Below are 26,725 nucleotides of genomic sequence, written 5' to 3'. Positions count from 1 at the left end.
TTAAAATGAAAATCATTACAAATGAAAATGACAATCAGGACTTGGTAGTAGTCACTGTCGTTAGGAGATTGTTGAGACCTTACAGCAGACAGGCTACAACCAGCTCACAGGGACCAGCAGCCACCAGATGCTGAACATGGACGACCAACATAAATGACGAACGACGAGTTCAGATGCCTTGACCCTCTACTTCAGACACAGATGATTTCAGCCACTAGATGCCAAAAGATTTCCAATGTCTCAAGCCTCCATAGACGATGGCAAATGATTTCCAAGATGCAATAGACAATTTGCCCTACCATCCTTCAGAAATGATCTTTAGAAGATTGACGCATTTAGAGATAACAAAGGTTCATTTTAAAGTTTTTTTAGAGCAAACAGAGATTCATTTTAAATTGTTTTGGCTGAAAACCTAAAAAATATCATAATGAAATATGTTTTCTGCAAAACAATAGCTAGAACGTTGATCTACAAATTTTTTACCGAATTTAGCAAATTCTTTTCATTTTTTATGGGTTTGCCAAAATTCGGACCTGAAGCTGAAAATTCGGCAAACCTTGTGACTTAGGGTATTGGGTGAGTCCGCTCATCCTTGACCTAGGACTTGCTCCATACCCTAAAAATGAGCCCAAATTTGAATGGTGTAATAGTTTTTTGAGTTTATCATGATCCTTGGAACCCCATCAGCGTCCTTTAAGTTTTGAGCACTAAAATGGCTAGGTGAGGTATGCAAACAATCTAGCTCCCTCATTTTGGTAGTCAATCATTTGTTGCCAACTTTGAGCTAACAAATTCAAGATCAAGCCTCTCAAGCAACAAAGTTCAATTTCATTCAAGCATCAATCCTGGAAGACAAAGAATAATGTCTAGACCTAAGCATGTGTGAAGGCATTTATGTTTTTGCCTATCCTACACCAAGGTGAAGACAACATCAAGATCACTCTCAAGAATTTTCATGAGCAATTCAAAACCACAAAAGTTTATGAAGGCATAAGCATCTTATCAAGCCTTTGCTACATAACAACAAGCTTCCTTTTCAAGCATTTCTATTTCAGTTTGAAGGTTGATTCCTCAACGGAAGTTTGACTTAGGAAAACCCCTTTCCACAAACATTTTCCCACATATTTGTGTGCAAGTGACAAGTGGTGCAACTATGGGGAGGCTATAGCGAAGTTTGACAAAGAGCTACAATTTGACAGTGGACCACAGATTAGTCATTGTCTTGGATCACGGAATCTAGTCTCATAATCAAGCTTACAGTCTTTTAAATGCCTGCATAAATATTATTTATCTTTCATCTATCATTTCCCTAGATCTTATATTTTCCATTTCAAATTTACATTTGCATGGTCATCTTCCATAATAGCAAGGAATCCTTCCATCCACACAGCACTTGGAGTCTCTTTCAACCTAGTAGATCATCTTTCTTCCAATGTATGAAAGAACAAGGCGTGAGCTCCCTAGTTTGTCCATTCATCCTAGTCAATCCAGCATTTTGATATTGGAGTCACAAATATTCTCAATTGCTAAAATGAAATGGGTGATCAAATACTTTTAAACACTAAAACAAAACCTGCAGTAATGCTTGAGGATTCCGATAAGTGTTCAAGCTTACCACACACAATTTCAATGTATTGAAGTTGGTGAAGAATGCAATTTATCATGCTCATGCCAAACAGATTGATACATCATCACTGCATCAAAGAACTAGTTGATCCTCATTACTGCATGTCTCAAAAGTAGTCTATTGAAATTTGATATAATGACTGAACTTCTTGATCCTACTTTCTCTGTCCAATTTCACTAGGTATTAACTGAAGATTGCGTAGATTTATATAACCATGCTCATACAGCATTCCAGTTATAGCTTTAATTTATCAATGATTTGTAAACCACGTAATATAATAAATACATTAATTAAATAATCAGGTGCACACAATTGTTGGTGGCTCATTCTTCTTTCTATCACTCCATTGCTGATTCTTATTAACAGGAACAACCTCTTGTCAGACTGAAACATCGTTAGCAGTGGAAGTGTCTTATGTTCACTTCACCAATCCATTCGCTGTCATGACCCTGTCACAACACTAATACACAATAAATACTATCACCCATTAGCTATAGACAGGAATACAATCAGCAGTGTCTCAGAAGAATTGGGAGATGATGAAGGTGTAGAGAAAATGAAAAGGATTACAACAGTAATGAGGGAGTGATTTATATTACTCAATTGCAGAAAATAAAATCTTGTAATCAGAAATTATCATTAATTGTTTATTAACAACGAACTAACATGGGTGTGACTCTTCATTCCCACGTGGAATGACTGTTGAGAGATACAGGTATAAAAGAGAAACCAAACACCATCCAGAGGATCATCGATGTATTGATATCAAAAATATATATATATCTAAAGACATTAATATATATACAACTGTTCAAAAGGTAACGGTTCTGATAACTGGCGACAGAAAAAACTCTAAGGGACCATTTGGTTACAAGGATAGTAATAGAAAATCAGAATGGGATACGGGAATGGGAATGGAAAATGTCAATCCCAGTCCTGTTTGGTTCACCTGAAATTTAATTGGGAATTCATACAAATAGGCAGCGGTTTCCAATCCCATCCTGCCCTGATCCTCCAATCCCATCGAAGACAAGCACGCGTGGCCTTGTGCTCCATTTGCCTATATGTTTGGTCTCTCAGGAAGCAAAGAAGAGCGCCGTTGTGGAAAGTAACATTATTCTACTCGATAGAAGTGGATGAGTTACACATCCTCTGGATTTTGAAGGAGAGTAATGTGATTGGATCCAGAGGTGCTGGAAAAGTTTACAAGATTCTTCTGGAGAATGGGCAAGTAGTGGCTATTAAGAAGACCAGAAACAATATGAGCAGATGGGCTGGGAAAAGATTTACGGGAAGTAAAGCTGAGTAAGAAGAGGAAAAAGAGGGGGAAGTAGAGGTAAATGCAATGGGACTAATCCGACACAGCAACATCACAAAGCTGCTCTATTGCATTTCAAGTGAAGAGTCTGACTTCAAACTGTTGGTGTACGAGGTCATGCAAAATGTAATAAGAACTAGATAAGAACAATAGCAGCAGGTTCAAGCTTGGAGGAATCGAACTCGGGCTTCACCGACGGAAGAACAGGGCCCACAGACCAAACTAGCTTGTCCAAGAAAGAAGTATTCCTATTCTCCATTCCAATAAAAGGTATTTTTGGGAATGGACCTATGCTAATTTTGGGGCTAAAATGGGAGTACATATTCCTATTCCCCATTCTCATTCCATGCACCAAACAAAGAATACAACTGGATATTCTAATTTTCAGTGACTATTCTGGTTGTATTTCAGCAACCAAACGGGCCCTAAGTAGCATGCAAACATATACCAGGCAATACTGAACTACAATATCTCAAGACTAAAATTAATTATAATAAGCTGAAATGTACTCTGTGATATTTAGTAATAGCATTCATAATTGTATATGTAGATATACATGGATTATTATGTAATACTTTATACAAATATAATCATACTATATATATTCTTTATAATTAGTATTATAGTATACTCTTCGCCCAATTTTCTTAACTTCCTCACTAATACCATTAAGAGGCTAGATTGCTTTTGTTACAGAATGTAGAAGGATTATCCCAAGATGAGGTAAGGACATCTCTCACGAATCCTTGAGGGGATAGTCCAAAGATAGGTATGCATGTGTTTTTGGAAACCTTGAGAAAGCCTACATGTAGATTGGTGTCTGCAAACCGTAATGACAAGTAAATCCCCGTCCTTAAGGTTGCTGGTTAGGAAAGGAATAGGGAATTTGGAATGAGTATGTTAATTATCATATAAATTATGGATAATAAATTATCTCTTTTGTTTAATTTAATTTCATATCATAGTAAAGTAAAATCCTGTTTGAAATTTGAGCAGATTCCCAGCAGGGGGCATTAAGTTTGGCACCAGCTGGTTAAAAACTTAAAACCATAAATACAAGTCAACATCCCAAGCACAGATTCATCCTACAAGTTTGTTCCCTGAAAATTTTCGAAAGAAATTGGAGCAATCTGATATAATCAGCTTGTATGTTAACAATGTAGGATAGCAGTTGTATGGTTGTCAAATAGATTTCATTTGTTGCCCCAAAGGAAATGGTGCTGAATAACTTCCCATAAGATCATCTACTACAAAATAAAGAACTGAACATTTTGAATTCATTTTACTAGCAACAAGAATATATCCATCTTATGAGAACTTAAAATCACAAAGTTTTTTATATTAAGATCGTTTACATATCGGGTGCTCCTTAAGAACAACAATTACAACTTATTCAAGCTCCTTTTGAGCAATCACACTAGAAACAACAATGGGAAGACCAAGAGTCACAACTTAGAATTCCACAAAGATGTCCCTCTTAAGATTTGAACCAAGGTGTCCACAATGAGAACTCATTGCTTCAACCAACTAAGCTAAACCCCTTCGTAAACAATAAATTAAATTCAGAGGCAAAAAATAACTTTTCACAGTGCCTACCTATTCATTCACTCAAAATTTCAAAGGAAAAACTCCCTATAGTTACCAAAAATTGCATGATTTCATAATGAGGTACCTATTTCTATTAGAATTTTACCCTTTCAAGAATATTTCCTTGCCATTTACTTGTATAAAAGATTGAATCCTGTTAAATTCTTGCAGGCTCGGGAGACAATACTAACCAGTAGACAAATATGAATCACAAATCTGAGCTAAAAACAAATATTATTTATTGATATACTGGTAAAATAGTGCAAATTGGAAATAGACAGACCAACAAAGACACATTTGCAATATTTCGTCCTGATTCAGAGCAATGTAGAGTCCAAAAAAAATAAAAATTGTAAACATAAGAATAACAGAATGTAACTTTTCTGACCTATTTGAGATGAAAGTCCTTTCATAAATGAATCTAAGGGATCCTCTGATTCAATGCTCTCTCTCCCATTCTCTGTTGGATTACCAGATTCCTCAGCCTGTAAAGCAGCTATTGTATTGTCTATATCCCTAGCAATGCTTGCCTTTTTTTCAAGCAATGTCTCTGCAGTCTCAACATCTTGCTGCTTTTCTGCCATCTGTGCTGATCCGGATCCTCTCTTTGTGCGGTCATAGAATTCATCACTGTCACTGCAACAAAGTATTGCAACAATTTCAGCATAACACAAAGTGAAACACAAGAATTACGATTGATGACACAATGTCAAAAGCCACCATTTACAAAACTGCATTGTAATAAAATAAATTGACTAAACTTCTACTCTAGCTATGATTGCTTGCATGATGTGCAAGTTTGATTACATATTATCTTAAATACTTGAATGAATAGAAACATAGTTCCCAAACTCGCCCAGGCTCGACGAGTCTTGGGCCAGCTGACCCTCAGCAAGTCCGAGGGGCCCGGACTCATCTGAGTCTGAAGGACTTGTCAAGTCTGAGCGAGTTTGGATCCTCAAACTTGGCAAAAACTGATTTTTTTTAATGTTGTTGAGTTTATGATTCCAAAATAGACATCAAATGTAAAGTTTAACTCTTTGCCTTCAAGTCAATCTCATTCTCTTTGGTTCAGTAGAATATATAGATGAAATATAACAAATAGCTTTTACATATATGTCACATTTTAATGTGTTTTTCCATTATTATACTTTAAGTTATATTACATGTATAGATTGTCAGAATGTTTGAGAGGGGCTTCCAATAATGTCCCCAATTTTGGCAGGATAATTAATTATATTAATTATTTTTATGTTATCTGAATAAATTAAATATTAAAAAGGGTGATTTTATTTAAGTTTAATTATGAGTGACTTGAATTAAATAATAAAATATTATTGACGGTCACTTTATTTACTAAAAATTTGTCCGGTTTCTTACAAAAGCTATGTCATTCTTACAAATAGCTTTTACATATATGTCACATTTTAATGTGTTTTTCCATTATTATACTTTAAGTTATATTTCATGTATAGATTGTCAGAATGTTTGAGAGGGGCTTCCAATAATGTCCCCAATTTTGGCGGGATAATTAATTATATTAATTATTTATATGTTATCTGAATAAATTAAATATTAAAAAGGGTGATTTTATTTAAGTTTAATTATGAGTGACTTGAATTAAATAATAAGTTATTATTGAAGGTCACTTTATTTACTAAAAATTTGTCTAGTTTCTTACAAAAGCTACATCATTCTAGGAGCTTCACCAAAATAAATAATGGGGTTTGCCATTCAGGAGATTATTTTGGCAATCCATCAGGTAACCCTCTCAAAGTGACTTAATGTTCATTATGTTGGAAGTAATTTTTTGGCTCTTAGAGATCCATTATGAAGCATACCAATGAGTGTATCCAAGAAGTTCCCAATATCATATTGACATATTGTGTTACCACATGACAAATCTTCTTTGATGGTGTGATTCCCCAAGGTGATTACTGACTTGTCTTAGTGCATTGAGCCATAGCTCCAGTAGCTAGGGATATTGTAAACCCCTTTAAGTTATTGGTTTCCAGTTTCACTTTAACTATTAATTTCTCATCAATAAAGTTGTGGGATGCCCCCCTATCCACAATGGTGACAACCTTATGCCCTTTAAGAGTGCCTTTAATTCCAAATGGATGGTGTTTAGTGGCTCGAGAGATGGTAGTTAGAGCTTCATGCTCTTCACCATCGTACTTTTCCTTCTTGCTAGAGTTCTCATTTGTTTCTTGTCGAAAGTTGCCTCTCCATCATGAGAGTACCTTCCCTTTCCACGTGTTTGTGTTCCCATCATTCTTTACACTTTAAGCACAAATTCCCTTTTTAGATCTTTTTGCTATTTTTTTGAGGCTATCTTCTTGGCATACATATATTGAAATATCCCAAATGGATATTGACCCAATTTCTTATTCAAGATAACATTCAAAAAATAAACATATGAAGTTGCATTATAAAACGAGTAATATAAACCATAGTTTCTCATAAAACATTTTGAAATAAGCTATTGCATTATACACCAGCAATACACTAACCAAAATTCAAAAGTCCAACCATAAACACAATTTTACAGTCGAATTGGAACACTAAGAAAAGAACCTGTAAGCACACGCGAGACACCTAATGTGACGTCTCCACGGACAATGGGTTTGCATCCACTGTCTAGCGACGTGAGGGGGTACGTACTCACACTGGTTGAAAGCTGAAGCTTTCTAAATAACTCTCACAAGAGAGAAACTGAAATCTGAATAATAAACCAAGCATAACTGAATGAATGAGCCTCTCTCCTTTTAATCCACAAAGCTGTGACTCTTCGACTCCCATCCTGGCTTTTCGTCTTATCTCTCCTTGTCATTTTTAGCCCACTTTATAATACTAAATAGACCTTTTATAATTTGAATCCACGCACTCAAGGTCAATTTTAATATTATATGAATGTCTTTAAATTTCCTAATGTCCCAAAAAGGTGACACTACAAATCTTCCCTTCTCGAGATTGCTTGCCCTCAAGCAATCAGTACCAGGATCCCATATGAATTTGCAGGTAGCTTTGTAGCCCAATCTGAAAACAAATCCGGCCACACTACGAAGCAAGGTGTCAAATTGCAACCCATTCATCAACCAAATACTTGGATCCCATGTTAATCTATGAAATATCATTGCATCTGTAGGCTATACAACTCTGATTATCGTTGCATCTAGCCTCAAACTAAGTAGAACTACAAGAAAATCCTCAATAAGCCATAGCTACATGTCAACACTTGGATCCCAAACCCTGTTTTCATGACCAGCTGATATGATGAGGTAGAAATGTATCAAGGAACTATGTATAACCTAGTAGATGGTGACAACCCGCCCAAAAAAGTTGATGTAAGAAACAAGCAGCTCAAAAGCTTGAAATAACACCATGGGCACATCAAATACCAAACTGTCGTCATAAATCTAGAGAAGCCCTAAGTACATAGGTGCTATGAGTAAGAATAAAGCTGAAAAACCATCCCTTATGATTGAAAAATAGCTCTCATCAATACTCCACCAAGATCTATTCAAGGTTGATACATGAAACATATCCAACTCCTAAATGGGTTACAATCGAAAACCATATTCGGGCTGATCAAAGGGTGAGCGACCGTAGTTGATTCACCACACCAATCCTGTGGCCAAGATTCACTACTAGGAATTGTATCCGAGTCCAATATTCTTAAGTCAAGATCATCCTCTTCGTGACAATCAAAAGGAGTTCCCTCATTTATCTCAAAAAGGGGATTATCAGAAGTCCAATCAGTGTCTACTTCAAACATGGAGTTGTCTACAAACTGAAAGCCTGAATGTGATCTGAAATTTTGGTACTTGGTCTTTTGGGACAACTAGCCAAGTCATAAGTCTATTGAATGCTATCCAGTTCATCAATTACTTCTTGGAAAACTCCTGCCTCACTTTACCCTCATATTCCCGAAAATGATTTGTGATCCTTGTTGATACAAATAACTTTGGTTCAAATAATTGCACTGATCACATGAGACTATACTCATGTTGATATGTTGAATATCAATATGTATATGTACATGAATATAATTTGCATTTCATTATGGTGATTGCAGTATTCAAAAACTGTCGATGCATATTATTATTGAAGTAATATCTCAAAAATGAATTCAGTAAACAATCGTATTTATGTTGATTGTTAAACGATTGCAATGGACTTCGTTAAAGTCTTAAGTTTTGTTATGAATAATCACATCGGGTGCATCGGTGAATGGTCATGTCTCCATTTGGAGACATGCCCATTTACCCATGTACCCGTTTAGACTTATATACATAGTATCGGTGAATGGTCATGTCTCCATTTGGAGACATGCCCATTTACCCATGTACCCGTCCAGACTTGTATACATAGTATATGCCGCCCGATATTGCAACATAGAAATTGATTAATGTATGCAGATCGAAGGCAATACAGACATCAATCTTGAAGGAATATTTATATCATTGCATTCAAATTATATAACTATGCAACACTTTGGATTCTTCATTGGCGTTGACTATACCTATAGGAAATATACATACTTTAGCATTGCAAATAAAAATTTGTAAGTAAACTTTACAATCCTAACCTAATTATCTGCTTCTTGAAGAGAAATCTAAGTATCATCCAATGCTTCATGAGCATACTTAAGCTCCTTATTGAGTTCCATAATCGCATTCCTTTCTTTATTCAATTGATCAACATATATTTCAGCAACCTTAAGAATATAATCCCTGATGGAAAGCAAACATAAATAATTTGATTTCACAGATTCAAGGGCTGTTTTGACCACCCGCAAATCAGCAACAAGCAAATCTCCTTTCACTCCCCTTTGAACCTTCCTATGCAGATCCTCCACCATCTTATGAGTGCTATTATAACATACCAAAGATGCCACAACCATGTCTTCACTAACCTTCAATTGGTTCTTTAATGTCTTCACAAATGAACAACCCAACTGATTTCAAATCCGAGATTTGAACAGAGCATGATATCGGTTTTTCAAATCTGCAAGACATTTCTTATGAAACACTGCATGAGTTGGGCGCAATTGAGGTGGAATGTGATGAGAATTCATGTCAAGTTAGATGATGCAGTTGTTGGCGTGAGTTACTCGAATCATGTATTTGATGGCAATGTAGCAATAGTGGGAGTAGGAACATGCAAGGATACTGTCATATCAGCAGCCACTTTTGTGTTGGTTGAACCATCCAATGAGGAGTTTAGCAATATGTATGCAGTTGTAGATGTGTGCTCTGATGATAGTACACTTGTTATTGTTAATGAGGTGAGTGATGTAGTGATGGAGTCATGTTATACTATCAATCAACAAAGTGTTGATGTTCACTTCATGGACAGTCCTATGTTCGACATGGATGCAATATTATCTTATGACAATCCATTGTTTGAGGTTGATGTTGATCACTCACCTGAGAGGAGTTGGGCTTAGTTTTCACCATCTGTAAAGATTCAGTTTTGTGTTGCGGCAGTTGGCAATGTTCTTGTGTCCACATATTTTGATGTGGCTACACCTATTGTTGATACAGTTGGCATGAGTGCATATGGTTCTCCTATAGCTACATCTCTTCAACGGATTGTTGATCAAGATTCCAGTCTGATATATTTTATGGGTGGGAACCAGGATGAATATATTTCTTGTAGGGTTTTCTTCAGGTGATATTCTAACTCCTACATCATTAGCATAGGTTTTGAGTGCTATACTGCAAGTTATGTTGTTGGACCTGATGACGTTAGTGGTATGCAGTTGGTTCAATGTTGACAGAGATGTCATATACTACTTCATTTGGGATCCGGGTGGAGGTTGGAATTCATTGTGTTGTTGGATTGCTCAAGGACAAGCAATTTCAAGGAGGGTGGACTGTACTGTTCCCCATCTTTTAGCTTCTTAATGGATTTCTTAGCTTTTCATTCTCCAAAGGCTAAGTGGAGAAATAAGGAGAAATTGATTAAATTAATTTCTTATAAAGTCATTAAATAAATTAAAATTAAAAGGTGACTTTATATTTAATTATTTAATTAAAAGTGACTAAAGTTAATTAAATAAATCAAAAGAATCTTCTAGAAGGGAGAATTAAATATTATTTTATATCTTGTAGAAGGAGGTCCATCTATTGGAGGAAAAGAATAAATAGGGAGGGCAGACTCATTGTTGAGCATCGAATGTGTTGTCATCTACTCTTCCGGATAGCTTGTGGAGCCAAAGGTTTCTGCAGTTGTTACGTTGATCATTGGGAACGAACACTCCCACTGATTTGCATAACTCAGGTGAATATCAGGATTTAATTGTGTGATTAAGCTTGCAAATTGGGTTGCAAGCTTTGGGTTTAACTATGGAGGAAACTCTGTAGTTAAGCGCGCTCAGGCCGGAGTAGTATTGGGATGGGTGACCTCCCGAGAAGTCTCAGTGCTTCACCCCTGTGAGCATCACCTAGATCCAATGAGTGCTAAGTGTTCCATTTATTCTCATGAGAGATGGATTCATGTTGAATTACTACTCATGAAACATGGGTCAATGAGTTTGACTCAAAATCACACAGTTAAATCCTGATATTCACATCACAATTTGACTTGCTGTGGAAATTATCTCCTACTTATCAAGTTGGATATTGCTACAGGAACTCTACTACAGTACCGCTGCTACAGTAACTTTGTTATAGTACTGCTGCTACAGTGACGCTGCTGTAGTGACGTTGCTACAGTGTCGTCACTACAATGTCATTGTTGCTACAAGAATTTGCTACAGAAAAAAATCAGATTCCCTTGAGCAGTTTTCCAAGTTCCTATCTATTTCATTTGTAATGCATGGAGGTTAGATTTGAATATTTTAGGACATGGGAAGAATTTAGAGATCATTTGTAATCTGATTTAATCAGAATTTTACATCAGAATTGTTGCCTTGATGTCTTATTGATGTAGATGTATATTTCTCATTTATAGTCAATGCTCTATATGATATGATATAGTAGACTATACGATATGTTCACAATCAATCATCACCAAAGTAGTTGATTTCAGAATTAAACAATGTCCTATAGAGCTAAATTCAGACCATATGCCTCTTTGTAATGAATACAATATGAAGGTCAAAAGATTGAAAAGTGATCAAGTCCTAGATGAAAGCACAAAAGGCAATAAGGAGGGCAAGATTCTTATAAACAATGAAAATAAAAAGATATTTTACACCGCTCTTGAACAGCAGATCCAAATCCATCATGACATCGCGAATACCAAGGAAAATGGTGATAAGAAAACTCATTCCAGCAGCAGCTCGCTAATCCCATTAATTCAGTAAGCACTAAAGGGTTGTAAGAGAACAAAGACAAAGAAGAGCATCTCAAACACCTTTCCAACTAACCCATGGTATGACGAAGAATGCAAGGCCACAAAAAGAAAATTCAAAGGGAGAAAGAAAAACAAAACAATCATAAGAGAATACAAACAACTGATCAAATCCAAAAAAGAAGAATATGTGATTAATCGAAGGAAGGAGCTAATCATGTTAGGAAAGCACAATCCTAAAGATTTTTGGAGGAAGTTACAACAAGCTAGGAAACAGGTTGAAAATAAAATCACGGATTCTCAATGGTTAGAGTATGCAAAATCTCTTTATGAGAGACCGGAGGATGAAGCTTCGCTCCCCACAACCAACAATTCAGATGAACTATTCTCTGATGAAGACATTACTCTAGGGATAAGGAGATTAGCGAGTGGAAAAGTTCAGGGTATAGATGGGCTGCAGGCTGAATTTCTAAAGTGGGTGACAGATTTGATGACTCCACACATCAAGAACATTTTTAATATGGTCATGCAAGGTTGCTTTCCCATGGGATGGACCACCAGTGTTGTCATTCCTCTCCATAAGAGCGGGAATGTCAACAACCCTTCCAACTACCGCACCATCATGGTGAACCCCCTATTAAGAAAACTCTACGATAGTATGGTAGAACGGAGAATCAACGGATGGGTAGAAAAAGAAGAGAAAAGAGCTATGGAGCAGGCGGGTTTCAGACCAAAACATTCCACCATTGATCACTGCATTACCCTAAGGTTCCTTATCGAAAAAGCATGGGATAAACAGGGGGAAGAGGCTTTTTGCTGCTTTGTTGACTTTAAGATAGCTTTCAACACTGTCCCTAGGGATAAGTTATGGAATAGGATGAAGAATTGGAGGTCCCAACAGAGTATAGAGCTGCTATTTATAAACTTTACGAACAGGTTAAAGCGAAAATCAGAACCAAGGTGGGCATGTTAGAATGTTTTGGCAGTGACATAGGGGTCAAACAAGGGTGCCGGCTATCTCCTACCTTGTTTGACCTCTATATTAACAAGTTAGAGGAATGGATAAACAAAGCCAATGGAGAGGGAATTCAACTGGCTGAATATGTGATCAGATTGCTTTTGTATGCTGATGACCTCATTCTCATTGCTAAAATAGCACAGGGGCTAAGGGAACATTTGAAGAACTTAGAAACCTTTTGCACGGAAGTAGGGATGGAGGTCAACAGTTGTAAAACTAAGGTTATGGTCTTTTCCTTGAGGAAGAGAAAACAACAATGCACTTTCATACTTAATGACAAAGTGTTAGAAATTGTAGAAGAATACAAGGATCTAGGGACAGATTTCCATTACCGGCTCAGTTGGGAAACATGCAGATCTAAAAGGATACAGGGAGGATGGAAAGCTTCTTATCTTCTTCAAAACAGGTGCAGGACAGCAAAGTTATGGGATTAGAAGACTAAGAAAACCCTCTTTGGACTACTGGTGATACCAGTTATTTTATATGGCAGCGAAGTGTGGGGGAGCAGCGTATCAAACCATAAATGGCAACAAATTGAAAGAATTCAGAAACACTTCATTACAACTAATCTCAAAATCAAATCCACAGTTCCATACGAGATTAGTTTAGCAGAGGCGGGCATGTTCCCGGTGGAGGCCTCGACAATTGTTAAATTGTTAAGCTATCTAAAAAAAGTGAGTAAAATGGATGCACAACGCTGGTCTAGTAGGGTGGTTGACGGAGAATTAGCTCGTCGGAAGAAGACATGGAAGAAACAAAATGATAAATCGTTCAACAAGTGGAACATTGTCTATCAAGTGTGCCTGGAAAACAATTTTGAAATAAAAAAATGGGTGGCAAGAAAAATCAGATCTGTCATGTGGGCAAACCAGCTAGGTAGAAAAAAAGCATATTATGTCAAAGAATTTAATCCCACATGCAAACATGACGACAAAAAATATTTAAGAGCCAAGATCAAAGGAAAGGCAAACATCCTAATCGCTCAATTGAGATCTAGTTCCCATCGTTTGAGATGTGAAACTGGTAGATGGAAGGTCCCTAAGGAAGAGTGGGAGGACAGAATTTGTAGATTTTGCAACGAGGGTGTGGTGGAAACAAAGTGGCACTATCTGAAGGATTGTACAGCCTGCGAAGACATTCGCAGCCAACACAAAGAAACATTAAAAGTGAACAACATCAAAGACCTTTTTGAAGGACCAAGACTCCTCAAGGGGGCCATTTTACTTATGCAGATTCACAACAAAAGAGACGGGCTAGAGAAATCACATTAAACTAATTAGGAGTTTTTGTGGGCCCCTTAGGCTTATGGCCTCATGGACGTCATTAAAATCTTTCATTCATTCATTCTATGTTTCAGAAAAAAATACAAAAACGTTTGTTGTTGGTTGTTTGGAGTTTCGCAAGCGTATCAATTAAAGTTTGGCATTTAGAAAGTAATTAAACTTTAGATCTACATTATATATATCCCTTGTGTGCAAAGTGTTTGACGAAATTCTCAAGTTAGCAATCAAGAAATTAAAATCAGAATTGTACAGGATTTTACAGTTGTATAAGAGCTTGCTTGCAAAGTGTTTGACAAAATGTCAAACAAGTGAATTAGAGAAGAATTTGTGGTTGACAAAGTTATAACCAGTTGGGGTTATTACATTTAAGACATGCATCTCATTAGTGTCATGTTGATACACCTCATCGTCTTGTAACGTCATCTTGGACTATTCGTTAAGGTTAATATCATGCGTATAAGAAACATATGGTTTATCACACAAAGACTCCAACATGTTGTTACTTCAAGTAGAACCAACCTCATCAACATGTTTGTCAAGGCTAACCTCCAAATCACCAACGTAGAAAATTGTATGTTCCTTATCTACGGTTGAAATTATCGTATCTACATTTTTCCTTGTGCTGGTCTGAATTTCTTTTGCCCCCTCTTCATTATTACGACTCTCACAAACAAGATCGGGTGTACTAGTGTCCTCACATGTCAAGCAAATTTGTTCTTGCCTCGTATGAATTCCTTTAGCCTATAAACCTTTGAAGTTCTTCACTATCAGCTACAAACTATCTTTAACACCACATCATTGTAGGCTGTTGTGGGAGATGTTATTCGCATAATCTCATTGAGACAAGAAGCAACCATAGGGCTAACCCATTTATCTGTATGCTCTATAAATTTGGATTGGACCAAGGTCACCATTGAAGGTTGTAAAGCCAATTTAAGAGTCTACGATCTGCCTGCTCTACATCGGTCAAATAAGTTTCTATCTCTTCCAATTTGAAGAGAACCTCATTTGAAGATTCCATTTTTCAAATTGCAACCCAAGTACGTATAGCCGACCAAAATCTTTCTCTTTCTACAAGTCTCTTAGCTGAGGGCCATTGAATGTGTTGTTAAATTCCTCTGAAAAGACGTTTTCAAATCTTCCATGGTGTTGTTTCCAAATCTAAAACACACTTCCCCTGTAGATCGTTACTATAATACCCTGTATGAACTAAGTTTTCTTGTTGCCTTGAAATACTGTTAATCCATATTCCTAAGCTGATTTTCCTACAAGATCCCTTATTCTAATTGTGATAATACTCCACAAAGAAGGCTCTGTTTTATACAAAGATTCAGCTCTATATTGTTGCCCATTCTGCCTGACTATATCAATTCTCACAATGTTTATGCCCTGGTTTCTGAAATGTGCATATAACCAAGATATTAAAATTGATCACAAATCTCCTTCAAAGGATTTATTCTACGCCCTTCATATCTTCACTTCAATATTCTTAGATACAACCACGCTTGTGTTCCTTTTTCACAAATAGATATTTACCATCTCAAGTATCTAAGTTGGTTGTTCAACTGAACACTTTTGATTTCTGGAACGATTTTCAAACCATTGAAACAACCATCAAGGGAAATGCCAGATACCCACAACTATTTCTCAAGGTGAGTTGGCAATGTTTGGTACCAAAAACTCGCACCAAACGTCCAAAACAACCATGATGTCAATGACTCGTTAATGAATTTTTATAGTCTATTAATTCAGTTATATAACTCAAACTTCTGCATAGTGAAGAATTAAGAGCCTTCTTCTGAAAGATCGTTCACAGCATGGGATCAGCCAATGGTCATATTTGATTTCATACGGCAATGACACAGTAATGAAAAACCCAATGTCTTGAGGCATTTATTATATTTGAGGCCTTAAGATCCCAATATTACAAAATTATTATGTCGTTGAAATCGCATAGTCAAGAACAAAGCATATACACCATTTCAGGATGTTCATAGGATTGTGGATGGTTTCAATTTGTCAGCCTTTGCACTCAATACACCTTCAAGATCACTACACAACACATAAGCCATGAATGAAAAGTGATAAACTACACATGCAAGCTTAAGTATTGCAAGAACAAAGAAAAGATTTGGCGGATAGTATCTACATCAACATAGAAGAATACCCGGTTACTTCTCAAAAGAAATTTGATATTGCCGTTTTGAAGCCAACACTCTCCATATACTACTCTAATTATTGTCGAAAGTAAATCAAGATCTTTCATTGTACTTTGGGAGACACCACCATACACAATAAACAAACAAATGAAATGACATGGAATTCTATTTGCCTCACCGTGAACAGAGACTACAGCGATGGAATGGTAGTCAGGAGTTTTGTTCAAATAGATTTCTCCCACTTTAATAGTTTGTAAGGATAGCAAGCGGAAGTAATGGTAGGTGCAAAGGCAATTTGATATGATACCACGGAAAGTGCAAATTCATGGATTGGGTCAGTAGCAATGAATAACCTGCGAACTATAATACCCTGTATGAACTAAGTTTTCTTGTTGCCTTGAAATACTGTTAATCCATATTCCTAAGCTGATTTTCCTACAAGATCCCTTATTCTGATTGTGATAATACTCCACAAAGAAGGCTCTGTTTTATACAAAGATTCAGCTCTATATCGTTGCCCATTTTGCCTAACTATATCAATTCTCACAAATGTTACTATAATACCCTATATGAACTAAGTTTTCTTGTTGCCTTGAAATACTGTTAATCCATATTCCTAAGCTGATTTTCCTACAAGATCCCTTATTCTGATTGTGATAATACTCCACAAAGAAGGCTCTGTTTTATACAAAGATTCAGCTCGATATCGTTGCCCATTCTACCTGACTATATCAATTCTCACAAATGTTTATGCCCTGGTTTCTGAAATGTGCATATACACCAAGATATTAAAATTGATCACAAATCTCCTTCAAAGGATTTATTCTATGCCCTTCAGATCTTCACTTCAATATTCTTAGATACAACCACGCTTGTGTTCCTTTTTCACAAATAGATATTTACCATCTCAAGTATCTAAGTTGGTTGTTCAACTGAACACTTTTGATTTCTGGAACGATTTTCAAACCATTGAAACAACCATCAAGGGAAATGCCAGATACCCACAACTATTTCTCAAGGTGAGTTGGCAATGTTTGGTACCAAAAACTCGCACCAAACATCCAAAACAACCATGATGTCAAAGACTCGTTAATGAATTTTTATAGTCTATTAATTCAGTTATATAACTCAAACTTCTGCATAGTGAAGAATTAAGAGCCTTCTTCTAAAAGATCGTTCACAGCATGGGATCAGCCAATGGTCATATTTGATTTCATACGGCAATGACACAGTAATGAAAAACCCAGTGTCTTGAGGCATTTATTATATTTGAGGCCTTAAGATCCCAATATTACAAAATTATTATGTCGTTGAAATCGCATAGTCAAGAACAAAGCATTTACACCATTTCAGGATGTTTATAGGATTGTGGATGGTTTCAATTTGTCAGCCTTTGCACTCAGTACACCTTCAAGATCACTACACAACACATAAGCCATGAATGAAAAGTGATAAACTACACATGCAAGCTTAAGTATTGCAAGAACAAAGAAAAGATTTGGCGGATAGTATCTACATCAACATAGAAGAATACCCGGTTACTTCTCAAAAGAAATTTGATATTGCCGTTTTGAAGCCAACACTCTCCATATACTACTCTAATTATTGCCGAAAGTAAATCAAGATCTTTCATTGTATTTTGGGAGACACCACCATACACAATAAACAAACAAATGAAATGACATGGAATTCTATTTGCCTCACTGTGAACAGAGACTACAGCGATGGAATGGTAGTCAGGAGTTTTGTTCAAATAGATTTCTCCCACTTTAATAGTTCGTAAGGATAGCAAGCGGAAGTAATGGTAGGTGCAAAGGCAATTTGATATGATACCACGAAAAGTGCAAATTCATGGATTGGGTCAGTAGCAATGAATAACCTGCGACCAACTTCTCAACAACACTTATTCCAATGATAGTTACGATACACCTATTCAAACTGTCTATTTGTAGTTTTGCATTGCTCAATGATTTTATTGTTGCTACTATGTATTTTGGTATTAACAATAACAGATATATTTGTTCCTGGTTTTGACATCTAGAGACCACTCCACATACGTTTTCGTCTTTGATTTATAACGGCAATGACTATTCATATTTTATACAGAAGTTGTTTTTTGGTAACAATTCTTCTCCAGCAAGGCTTCCACCAAATAACATTGGCTCCAATTATCCTCCCTGCAACAATAATCGGTGGAGTAATTATAATATGAATGGTTATTGGCAAGATATAGTAACGCTCCAAATAGGAAATATTAATTCACGGCACTTGTCGTCTTCCCAAACTACCAATGCCAGGTCACTTGAATGATCCACAGGCATCACATTGAAACTAGCATACATTATTCACCTTGTGTAGGACATCTGACGCTGCAAGCAACTCAGATTCTTCTATTGACAGATTTAGCGACAATACTTGTGCGAGAAAATAACCATACACTTCCACGGATCTTCAAAACTCTTAAAAAACTACCAAGATAGGAGAGTCCCTACTTCGGCATCTGATATTGCTTTTCAAATTTGAGCAAACAGAAACATATCACGATATATGTAAAAAGAAGTTGCTCGTCCAATAGTCCCAACACGACCTTCTACCAATGCGATGTACGTAATCCTTCATGGCCTTTAAAAGATCCAGATTAACTACATGTGCAACACCTGTCACATCCAAGTCTTGTGAAGCCACATCTGTAGCAACTAAAATATTTGTAGTGCCACTGCAAAATTTCACGCAAAGCAGCTTCTCTATCCCCTTGACTACGACCACCATGCAAAGAAACTACATTTAGGTCTTGTGCTACTACGGCATCTGTAACTTCATCGCACCTTGTCTTCTGTTCAACAAAAACAATGGTTGAGGTTGTCCAAACTTTTCTTCTTGAAATGACTCCTTCACAAGTAAAGCTAACATACAGTCAATCTTTTCAACATATACGACGTCTCATAAATGAATGCAGCTTTAGAAATGGCTATAATACTGCATACCATACATTAATATGCCAATATCAAGAATTTTACTTCCCCAAAGATTTCTTTATTTTCTGATAAAAACTCCAAGACTGCACAATATTATTTACCTTTGTGAAAATTATTGATTCTCAGTATTACGTAAAACTTCAATACTTTAAAACTAAAACTATCAAAACTGCAATGTAAACACTGCAAACTGGTAGGATACTAAGCTCTGGACCACTGAAATATCCCAAATGGATATTGACCCGATTTCTTTCTCGAGATAACATTCAAAACATAAACATATGAGGTTTCATTATAAAACTAGTAATATTAACCATAGATTATCATAAAACACTTTGAAATAAGCTATTGCATTATATATCAGCAATACAATAACCAACATTCAAAAGTCCAACCTTAAAAACATAATTTTACAGTCCAATTGGAACACTAAGAAAAGAACTTGTAAGCGTACGCAAGACACCTGATGTGACGTCTCCATGAACAATGGGTTTGCGTCCACTGTCTATTGGTACAAGGGGCTACATCCTCACACTGGCTAAAAGCTTAAGCTTTTTGAATAACTCTCGCAAGAGAGAAATTGAAATCTGAATCATAAACTAAGCATAATAGAATGAATGAGTCTCTCCTTTTAATCCACAAAGCCATGACTCTTCAACATCTTTCCTAGTTTTTCGTCTAATCTCTCCTTGTCATTTCTAGTACACTTTATAATACTAAATTGACCTTTTATAATTTGAATCCACACTCTCAAAGTCAATATTAATATTATATGAATGTCTTTAAATTTTCTAATGTCCCAAAAAGGGGACATTACATGTATGCTCTCCCATTTGTTATTTCAATGTAAACATGTTAGTCTAGGTGTGGATGCCCCCGTTGAGTTTTCATTTTCAGAGTGGTTATACACTCTAGTTGGATCAAGAGTTATTGATATTTATGTTTTGAATGGCTCAGAGGAAAAGTTAGGTTTCTCTTTCATTTGTTTTGGTTTTCCTCCATGAGAGCTTGATTAGTGTGCTCCATGAAACGCCTCATCTCATTACCCATTCGTTCACTCGTGGTAGATGTAAGCTTCTTTCTTTCTCTATGCAAAGCCCTTTGAGCCCTTTGGTTAGTTTGCATTAATTATTTTTTGTCCCTTAGGCTAGTAGGAATAGTGCTTTGATACCAATTGTATTGTCCCCTTCCAAATCTTCCCTAGAATTTAAGTTACCAGATCGGGTTTGGGAATAGGTACGGTAAGAGAGCTTGGGATGTGGGTACTATTATGTAAAATAATGAATGTGTTATTACACAAAGATCATGAATGATCTATATATACAAGATACAAGAGAATGTTTCTACAACGAGCAAGAGAAAGGAAATAGAAACATTCTTGTAGAGTGAAAAAGAAAGTTTCCATTAAGAACAAAGGAGTTATGCAAACATTACAAAAAGAGTGACCATTTATAAAAGACGGAAGAGAGAGAAAATAGAAACTATCTAATAACGTAATACCCTCCCTTAAAGGTCTATCTATCTTCAAAAAATAAAATTTTGCATGTGCTCAAAAAGCGTAAAAGGCAGCCTTGGGTTGATCAAAGAGGTCTGCATATTCTGCAATGTTGGCCTGTAGTTGAGACCCTCCCTGCTTCCACTGTTCGGAAGCAATGCGGGTCCTACAATCTTGAATCACATGACCAAATTTGTGACAATAGTTGCATTGGATTTGCTTCTTCTTGGAGCTAGTTTGAGACTGAGCAGATGATTGAGATGGGCCTTTATCCTTGTTAAAGGATTGGGATGAAAACACTTGTTCAGAGGAGGACGAACGAGCACTACTGCCAAACTGTTGTTTCCAACAATTCTGCTACAGAAGTTTGGTGCACAAATATGAGAACTTCAGGTCAACATTAGTTACAATAATGTTGAGTGTCTCTATTAAGTGCTCATAGGACGGTGGTAGGCTTTTTAAAATAATGACCACCATATCCTCTTTCTCCATAGTACGACCAATCACCTCAAGTTGATCTCTAATGTCCTTAATCTTTTAAAGACGTTCCTATAAAAGCATATGCTCATCCATAATAATAGTGAATAGTTGATTCTTCAGAAAGAAGGCTCTACTTTTATCTGATGTCTTGTGGAGACCCTTTGTTATCGGTAAATGTATAATGTAGCCGACGGTTAGAGTAGTATCCGAACAGGCGCGTGACGCTTTAGTCACCCCTTCGGAAAGGTATATGTACATGTCCAAGATGGACTTTGGAATCATCATTGATCATTGTAGTCATTGTAATTGGATTGTAATCAGAAAATGCATACATGAATAAAGTACCTGTTCTTTTCTGATCTTCAACTCTGCTTCCACTTCCAACTGGAGCTCTAGGGCTGACTGCATCATCTCTCCGACCTCTCCCAATTCCTTCTCCTTCTCTGTTGCCATCTTTTCTTTTTCCATTAACAGGGCTGTCCTCTCGGATTGCCAGGCCACCCTCTTAGATTCCCAAGCTGCCCTCTCCGAGGCTAACCTAACAGCTGACTCCTCCCGAGCTCTCTCAGCTGCTACCTGATCCGCCTGACTCCTCCGAAGAGTGTAGTATGTCTCCCTATGTAACTTCGCTATCTCCTGAATCAGTATCTCAATCCGACTCTCCCTCTTAGGTTCCTTCGTCATGGACCAGTCCTGCCGCATCTACGACTCAATGTAGAACAAGTACTTTATTCATGTATGCATTTTCTGATTACAATCCAATTACAATGACTACAGTGATCAATGATGATTCCAAAGTCCATCTCGGACGTGTACATATACCTTTCTGAAGGGGTGACTAGAGCGTCACGCGCTTTCTACTATACCTCTCGGCTACATTATACATTTACCGACAACATCATCCCCCCCAAAAAAAAGTCATCTCCAAATGACAATACAACAAAATTCCACTAATAAAATACACCAATGCATAAGTACTAGATAGAGAGATGCTTCCTTAGCGTAGTGGTCGTTCGCGTCCGCAACTCGTTCACCTCTGCCCTTAGCTTGTAGACCTGTTCATTTCTAATCTTCAGCTCTACTTCCACTTCCAACTGAAGCTCTAGGGTTGACTGCATCATCTCTCCGACCTCTCCCAATTCCTTCTACTTCTCTGCTGCCATCTTTTCTTTTTCCATTAACAGGGCTGTCCTCTCGGATTGCCAGGCCGCCCTCTCAGATTCCCAGGCTGCCCTCTCTGAGGCTAACATGATAGCTGACTCCTTCCGAGCTCTCTCAACTGCTACCTGATCCGCCTAACTCCTCCGAAGAGTGTAGTACGTCTCCCTGTGTAACTTCTCTATCTCTTGAATCAGTATCTCAATCCAACTTTCCCTCTCAAGTTCCTTCGTCACGACCAGTCCTGCAACATCTTCGTGGTCTCCACATAGGGCCGTCCCCTCTCCTCAAAACAAACTATAAAGGCAATTGGACATCCCGTCCACATGAAGGATATGACTCCCTCCAGCTCCTTCTCCATTGACTCCAACGCCTGCATCTTTGCTAAATCTAAAACCTGGCGAGCCCGAGATGCTAGAGCTGCGACATCATCAAGAAAAACTGCCTCTATCATCGATGTTTCCTACGCTAGTGGGTGTTCCTAATGTGTACCCATAGCCTTCTCCACTGCATCCACCTTACGCTAAACACCCTTTAGTGTTGTCCAGAACTCTACAGTTGTCATGCCAGATGGCACTTGAGGCAGCTAATCATTAGTAACTGAAAGCTTAATAAGCATAGCTGCTTCACAATTACACTCAGCAAACTTTTCTTGAGTAGCATCAATTGTGGTAGGAGTCGTCTCAATTCCCAGAACAAGCGCCTCAAGGCGACAGTACTCGAACATTGTCATCATTCTCTGCTTCCAGGTGTTGTAGTTCTTTCTATTGAAATGCTAACTGTCTTCCAAAATGAGACTAGTGAGAGATGTCATAGCACATTTTTCAATGAAAAAGCATGAAAAATATGAGATGGCACAAACTTCGAGACAGATTGACAAAAGACTCAAAAAAATTGAAGACCCGAATAAGAGCTTGAAAAACTCACAAAGAATCTGAAATTAGATTTTGAATCCGTTGGCTCGAAAATTGAGGCATGAAAAACAATGCACCCAAAAAAAAGTGAGACTAACCCAATTGAGATTTGCAAATACCCACCCGGAATTTTCAAAAAAATTGTTAATCCGACACAAGAATCAACGATTTTCAAAAAAACCATAGCCAAATTCAAAAACTTGAAAAATTTTGCTGAGTTCTTGAATGATGGGTGGATTTGAAAATAAAGGCAAATTTTAAATCATGCAACACAAAAAAAATTGGACACTAAATCCCTAGTCGAGTTTGGAGGAAAAAAAAAGATGCAAATTTTGAACACACTACGGTAAATATTTCGAAAAATTTTGAAATCATAATTTTAAAAAAGAAATTAAAATTTTTCGAAAAGGCTAGGAATTTGCTCTAATACCATATTATGGAAAAATAATGAATGTGTTATTAAATAAAGATCATGAATGATCTACATATACAAGATACAAGTGAATGTTTCTATAACAAACAAGAGAGAAGAAATAGAAACTTCTTGTAGATTGAAAAAGAAAGTTTCCACAAAGAATAGAGGGAGTTTATGGAAACATTACAAAAAGAGTGAATATTAGAAAAAGATGGAAGAGAGAGAAAATAGAAACTATCTAATATCATAATAGGTACATGGAAAACAATTATGGGTTTGCGTACACGTGTGTGTGTGTATACTATTATACACCAACTATATATATATATATAGAATTCTAAAACTATATCATTTCATAATACACCAACTTTATATATATATAGAATTGTAAAACTATATCATTTCATAATATGATACTTGATCATTGTTATCGATGTTGAATGCCAAAGATAAATATTAAATAGCAATTGATAGTTGAAAAATGTTCAAATAAGCCATATCATTTACCCACAGTATTCAGAGAGAGAAAATAGAAACTATCTAATATCATAATAGGTACGTGGAAAATAATTACGAGTTTGGGTACACGTGTGTGTGTGTGTGTAGTATTATACACCAACTATATATATATAGAATTGTAAAACTATATCATTTCATAATATGATACTTGATCATTTTTATCGATGTTGAATGCCAAATATAAATATTAAATGGTAATTGATAGTTGAAAAATGTTCAGATAAGCCATATCATGTACCCACAGTATTCAGCAAGTACCCATTAGTACCCACAGACTTACCCATACTGAGTGCATACCCAAACCCGATTCGGGACCTACAGGTACAAACCAAGTCATTGAACCCAGAATCACAATCAACAAATTAGCATTAGAAATTAATGTTTACGAAGTAAAATATCATTGTAGACAATATGATCCTAGATGTTAACCCTACAACCATAATGAAGGAAACATACACACACGTGTGTGTACTTCCAACTATTGGGGTTAGACAAGAACATGTAATATTCATACAGTATCTATAATATTATTCAAAGTTCAAACACAATATGTTTAGAGGAACAGATATGTATGATCTGCCTAAAGCAATCTCCACATTATGGGTTCTGTTGGCACTGGTGGACAGGTGACATGGACATCCACCAAGGTGACCTACTTAGCGAGGTGCTTGTATTTGCTTTCCCTATCTATGCCTTATCCCCCCAAAGACAAAACCATCATCGAGGAGATGATTGTAAAGGGGGTTTCTTGATTGTTCAGATCCAAGAGCGGATCTTTGCCCACTTGGACCCAAGGGAATGCACCATGAACATCCCTAGGGTAGCCTACTTAAATAGTCATCTTATAACTCCCCCTTACACCACCTACCTTTCATTCGAGATCAGTTTCAAACAGTTTCATCATCAGGCATATACATTTTATATTCCACTATATGAATATACATATATAGTTATTGTCTAACAATGCATAATCTAAATAAATACCATTAGCAGTTGTAAGATTATAAAATGCTGGGAAAACAGATCTCAGAAGAGTATAAGTCTTCTGCTTTCGACCCTGAACTGAATGTTATCAATGGTTGATAATACTTGATGTCTTTGCTAATGGAAATGTAGAGGTTCAATACTAAGTCTATTTGATTCCTTGAATTGGAATACTTTCTTGTCAGAGCTGCTGTCCTTCATTGCCCCCTGCAGGCTTCCTTATGTATCTCCTACAATCCTTAATGTGTGTGTCCCTTTAAGATGGCTGTTCTTTGTGAGGGGATGTGACTGTTTGTTATTTATGTAGTTGATTGCTAACTAAAGAACGGTTTCCTTAATTGTAACCTGTTATGTTATTGCAGTTGTCCCTTAATGAGTAACGATTGCTGCTCCTTAATGAATAAGGATCAACAGATAATGATCACAGTTCCATAATGGTAATCACTGACCTTAAATGCTGACTGATGTCATATGTGTTCCTGTTGTTTTTCGTAATCAGTCCATCCATCTATGTTAGGTATCTCTTTCGTGGTGGGATCATCACAAAGTTTCATTTAACACAATAAAGTTTTGAATTAGATAGAAGCTATCTGCAAGTTGCAACTATAGAATTTTATAAAAAAATTATGAATAAAGAAAGTAGACAACCACACTCTTTTATAGTTTTATTGCAAGTATAAAAGGTTAACAAAAATAGTCATCATCTCTTTGTAGAATTGAAAACATTAGGCCAGATAAACCCGAAGGATATTTATTGTTGTGAATTCAGAAAAAAAAAAACAGCAAAGCATATAATGAAAGATATCACTTGAAATTACCTTTCACCCTCATCTTCATCCACAACTCCTTCCTTCCTTTTTGGACCTACTCTTCCAGTTCGTGCCCCAATGCTCTCTTGGATACTCTCATTGAGGGTTTCTTCTAAACTCTCAAGCTCCTCCGCAATCTTAAACAATCAAGGTACCACCTCAACATCAGTTCAAAAGCCTTGCCAGAATGAATATGTGGTACAAATATATTTGTTTTGCATAGGTTCTGCAAAAAATGAAAAGCACAAGACTTAACCAAGCTACTACTTAAATAAAAACCTGCTGTACGCGTATTTCATTCCGCGCAATTTGAGTTTGTTGACCTTGTGTTAAACCACCCTGTGCTATTTCCTTTGCTTGAATCGCATCAATTTCTTTCTTCAGATTAGCAACCTTCACAAACAGAAAGTTCCAGCCAGTCGGAATCTATCATATTGACTTGCTCATCATCAAAATACATGACTATCTCTATTACATCAATAGTAGCTACTTCAATTTTTATTTTAAAGAAATTTAACATGCAACGAAATTCGAAAGGACAGGATGATGACACATAAAGAAAGATATAAACATTTTATTATGTGAGTACTAATAATCAGAGTCCAAAGAAGAGTCATCAAATTTCAAGCTTGTGCCTACAACATTATTTTACTTCTAAGCCTAGACATCAAAAGGAGATCAC

The 26,725-nt window shown here is 36.6% G+C and overlaps 1 protein-coding gene across 1 annotated transcript in view; it reads right to left on the bottom strand.

Annotated features, from left to right (window-relative positions):
• The window catches only part of LOC149578487 (SMAD/FHA domain-containing protein), a 173,972-nt gene that overhangs the window by 14,735 nt on the left and 132,512 nt on the right, over positions 1 to 26,725 (bottom strand). The window contains exons 8-10 of the mRNA XM_089829395.1: positions 26,323 to 26,436; positions 26,053 to 26,180; positions 4,921 to 5,168 (exon numbers count right to left, since the gene is read on the bottom strand). Coding sequence (XP_089685521.1) covers positions 4,921 to 5,168; positions 26,053 to 26,180; positions 26,323 to 26,436 — 490 coding nt within the window. The remainder of the gene's footprint in view (positions 1 to 4,920; positions 5,169 to 26,052; positions 26,181 to 26,322; positions 26,437 to 26,725) is intronic.

This window comes from Cupressus sempervirens, chromosome 1 (genome assembly GCF_028749045.1).
Source record: "Cupressus sempervirens isolate cs-2001-9-10 chromosome 1, ASM2874904v1, whole genome shotgun sequence".
Taxonomy (NCBI): domain Eukaryota; kingdom Viridiplantae; phylum Streptophyta; class Pinopsida; order Cupressales; family Cupressaceae; genus Cupressus; species Cupressus sempervirens.
The sequence above is the reverse complement of the archived record's forward strand: the minus strand, read 5'-3'. Positions and strand labels throughout refer to the sequence as shown.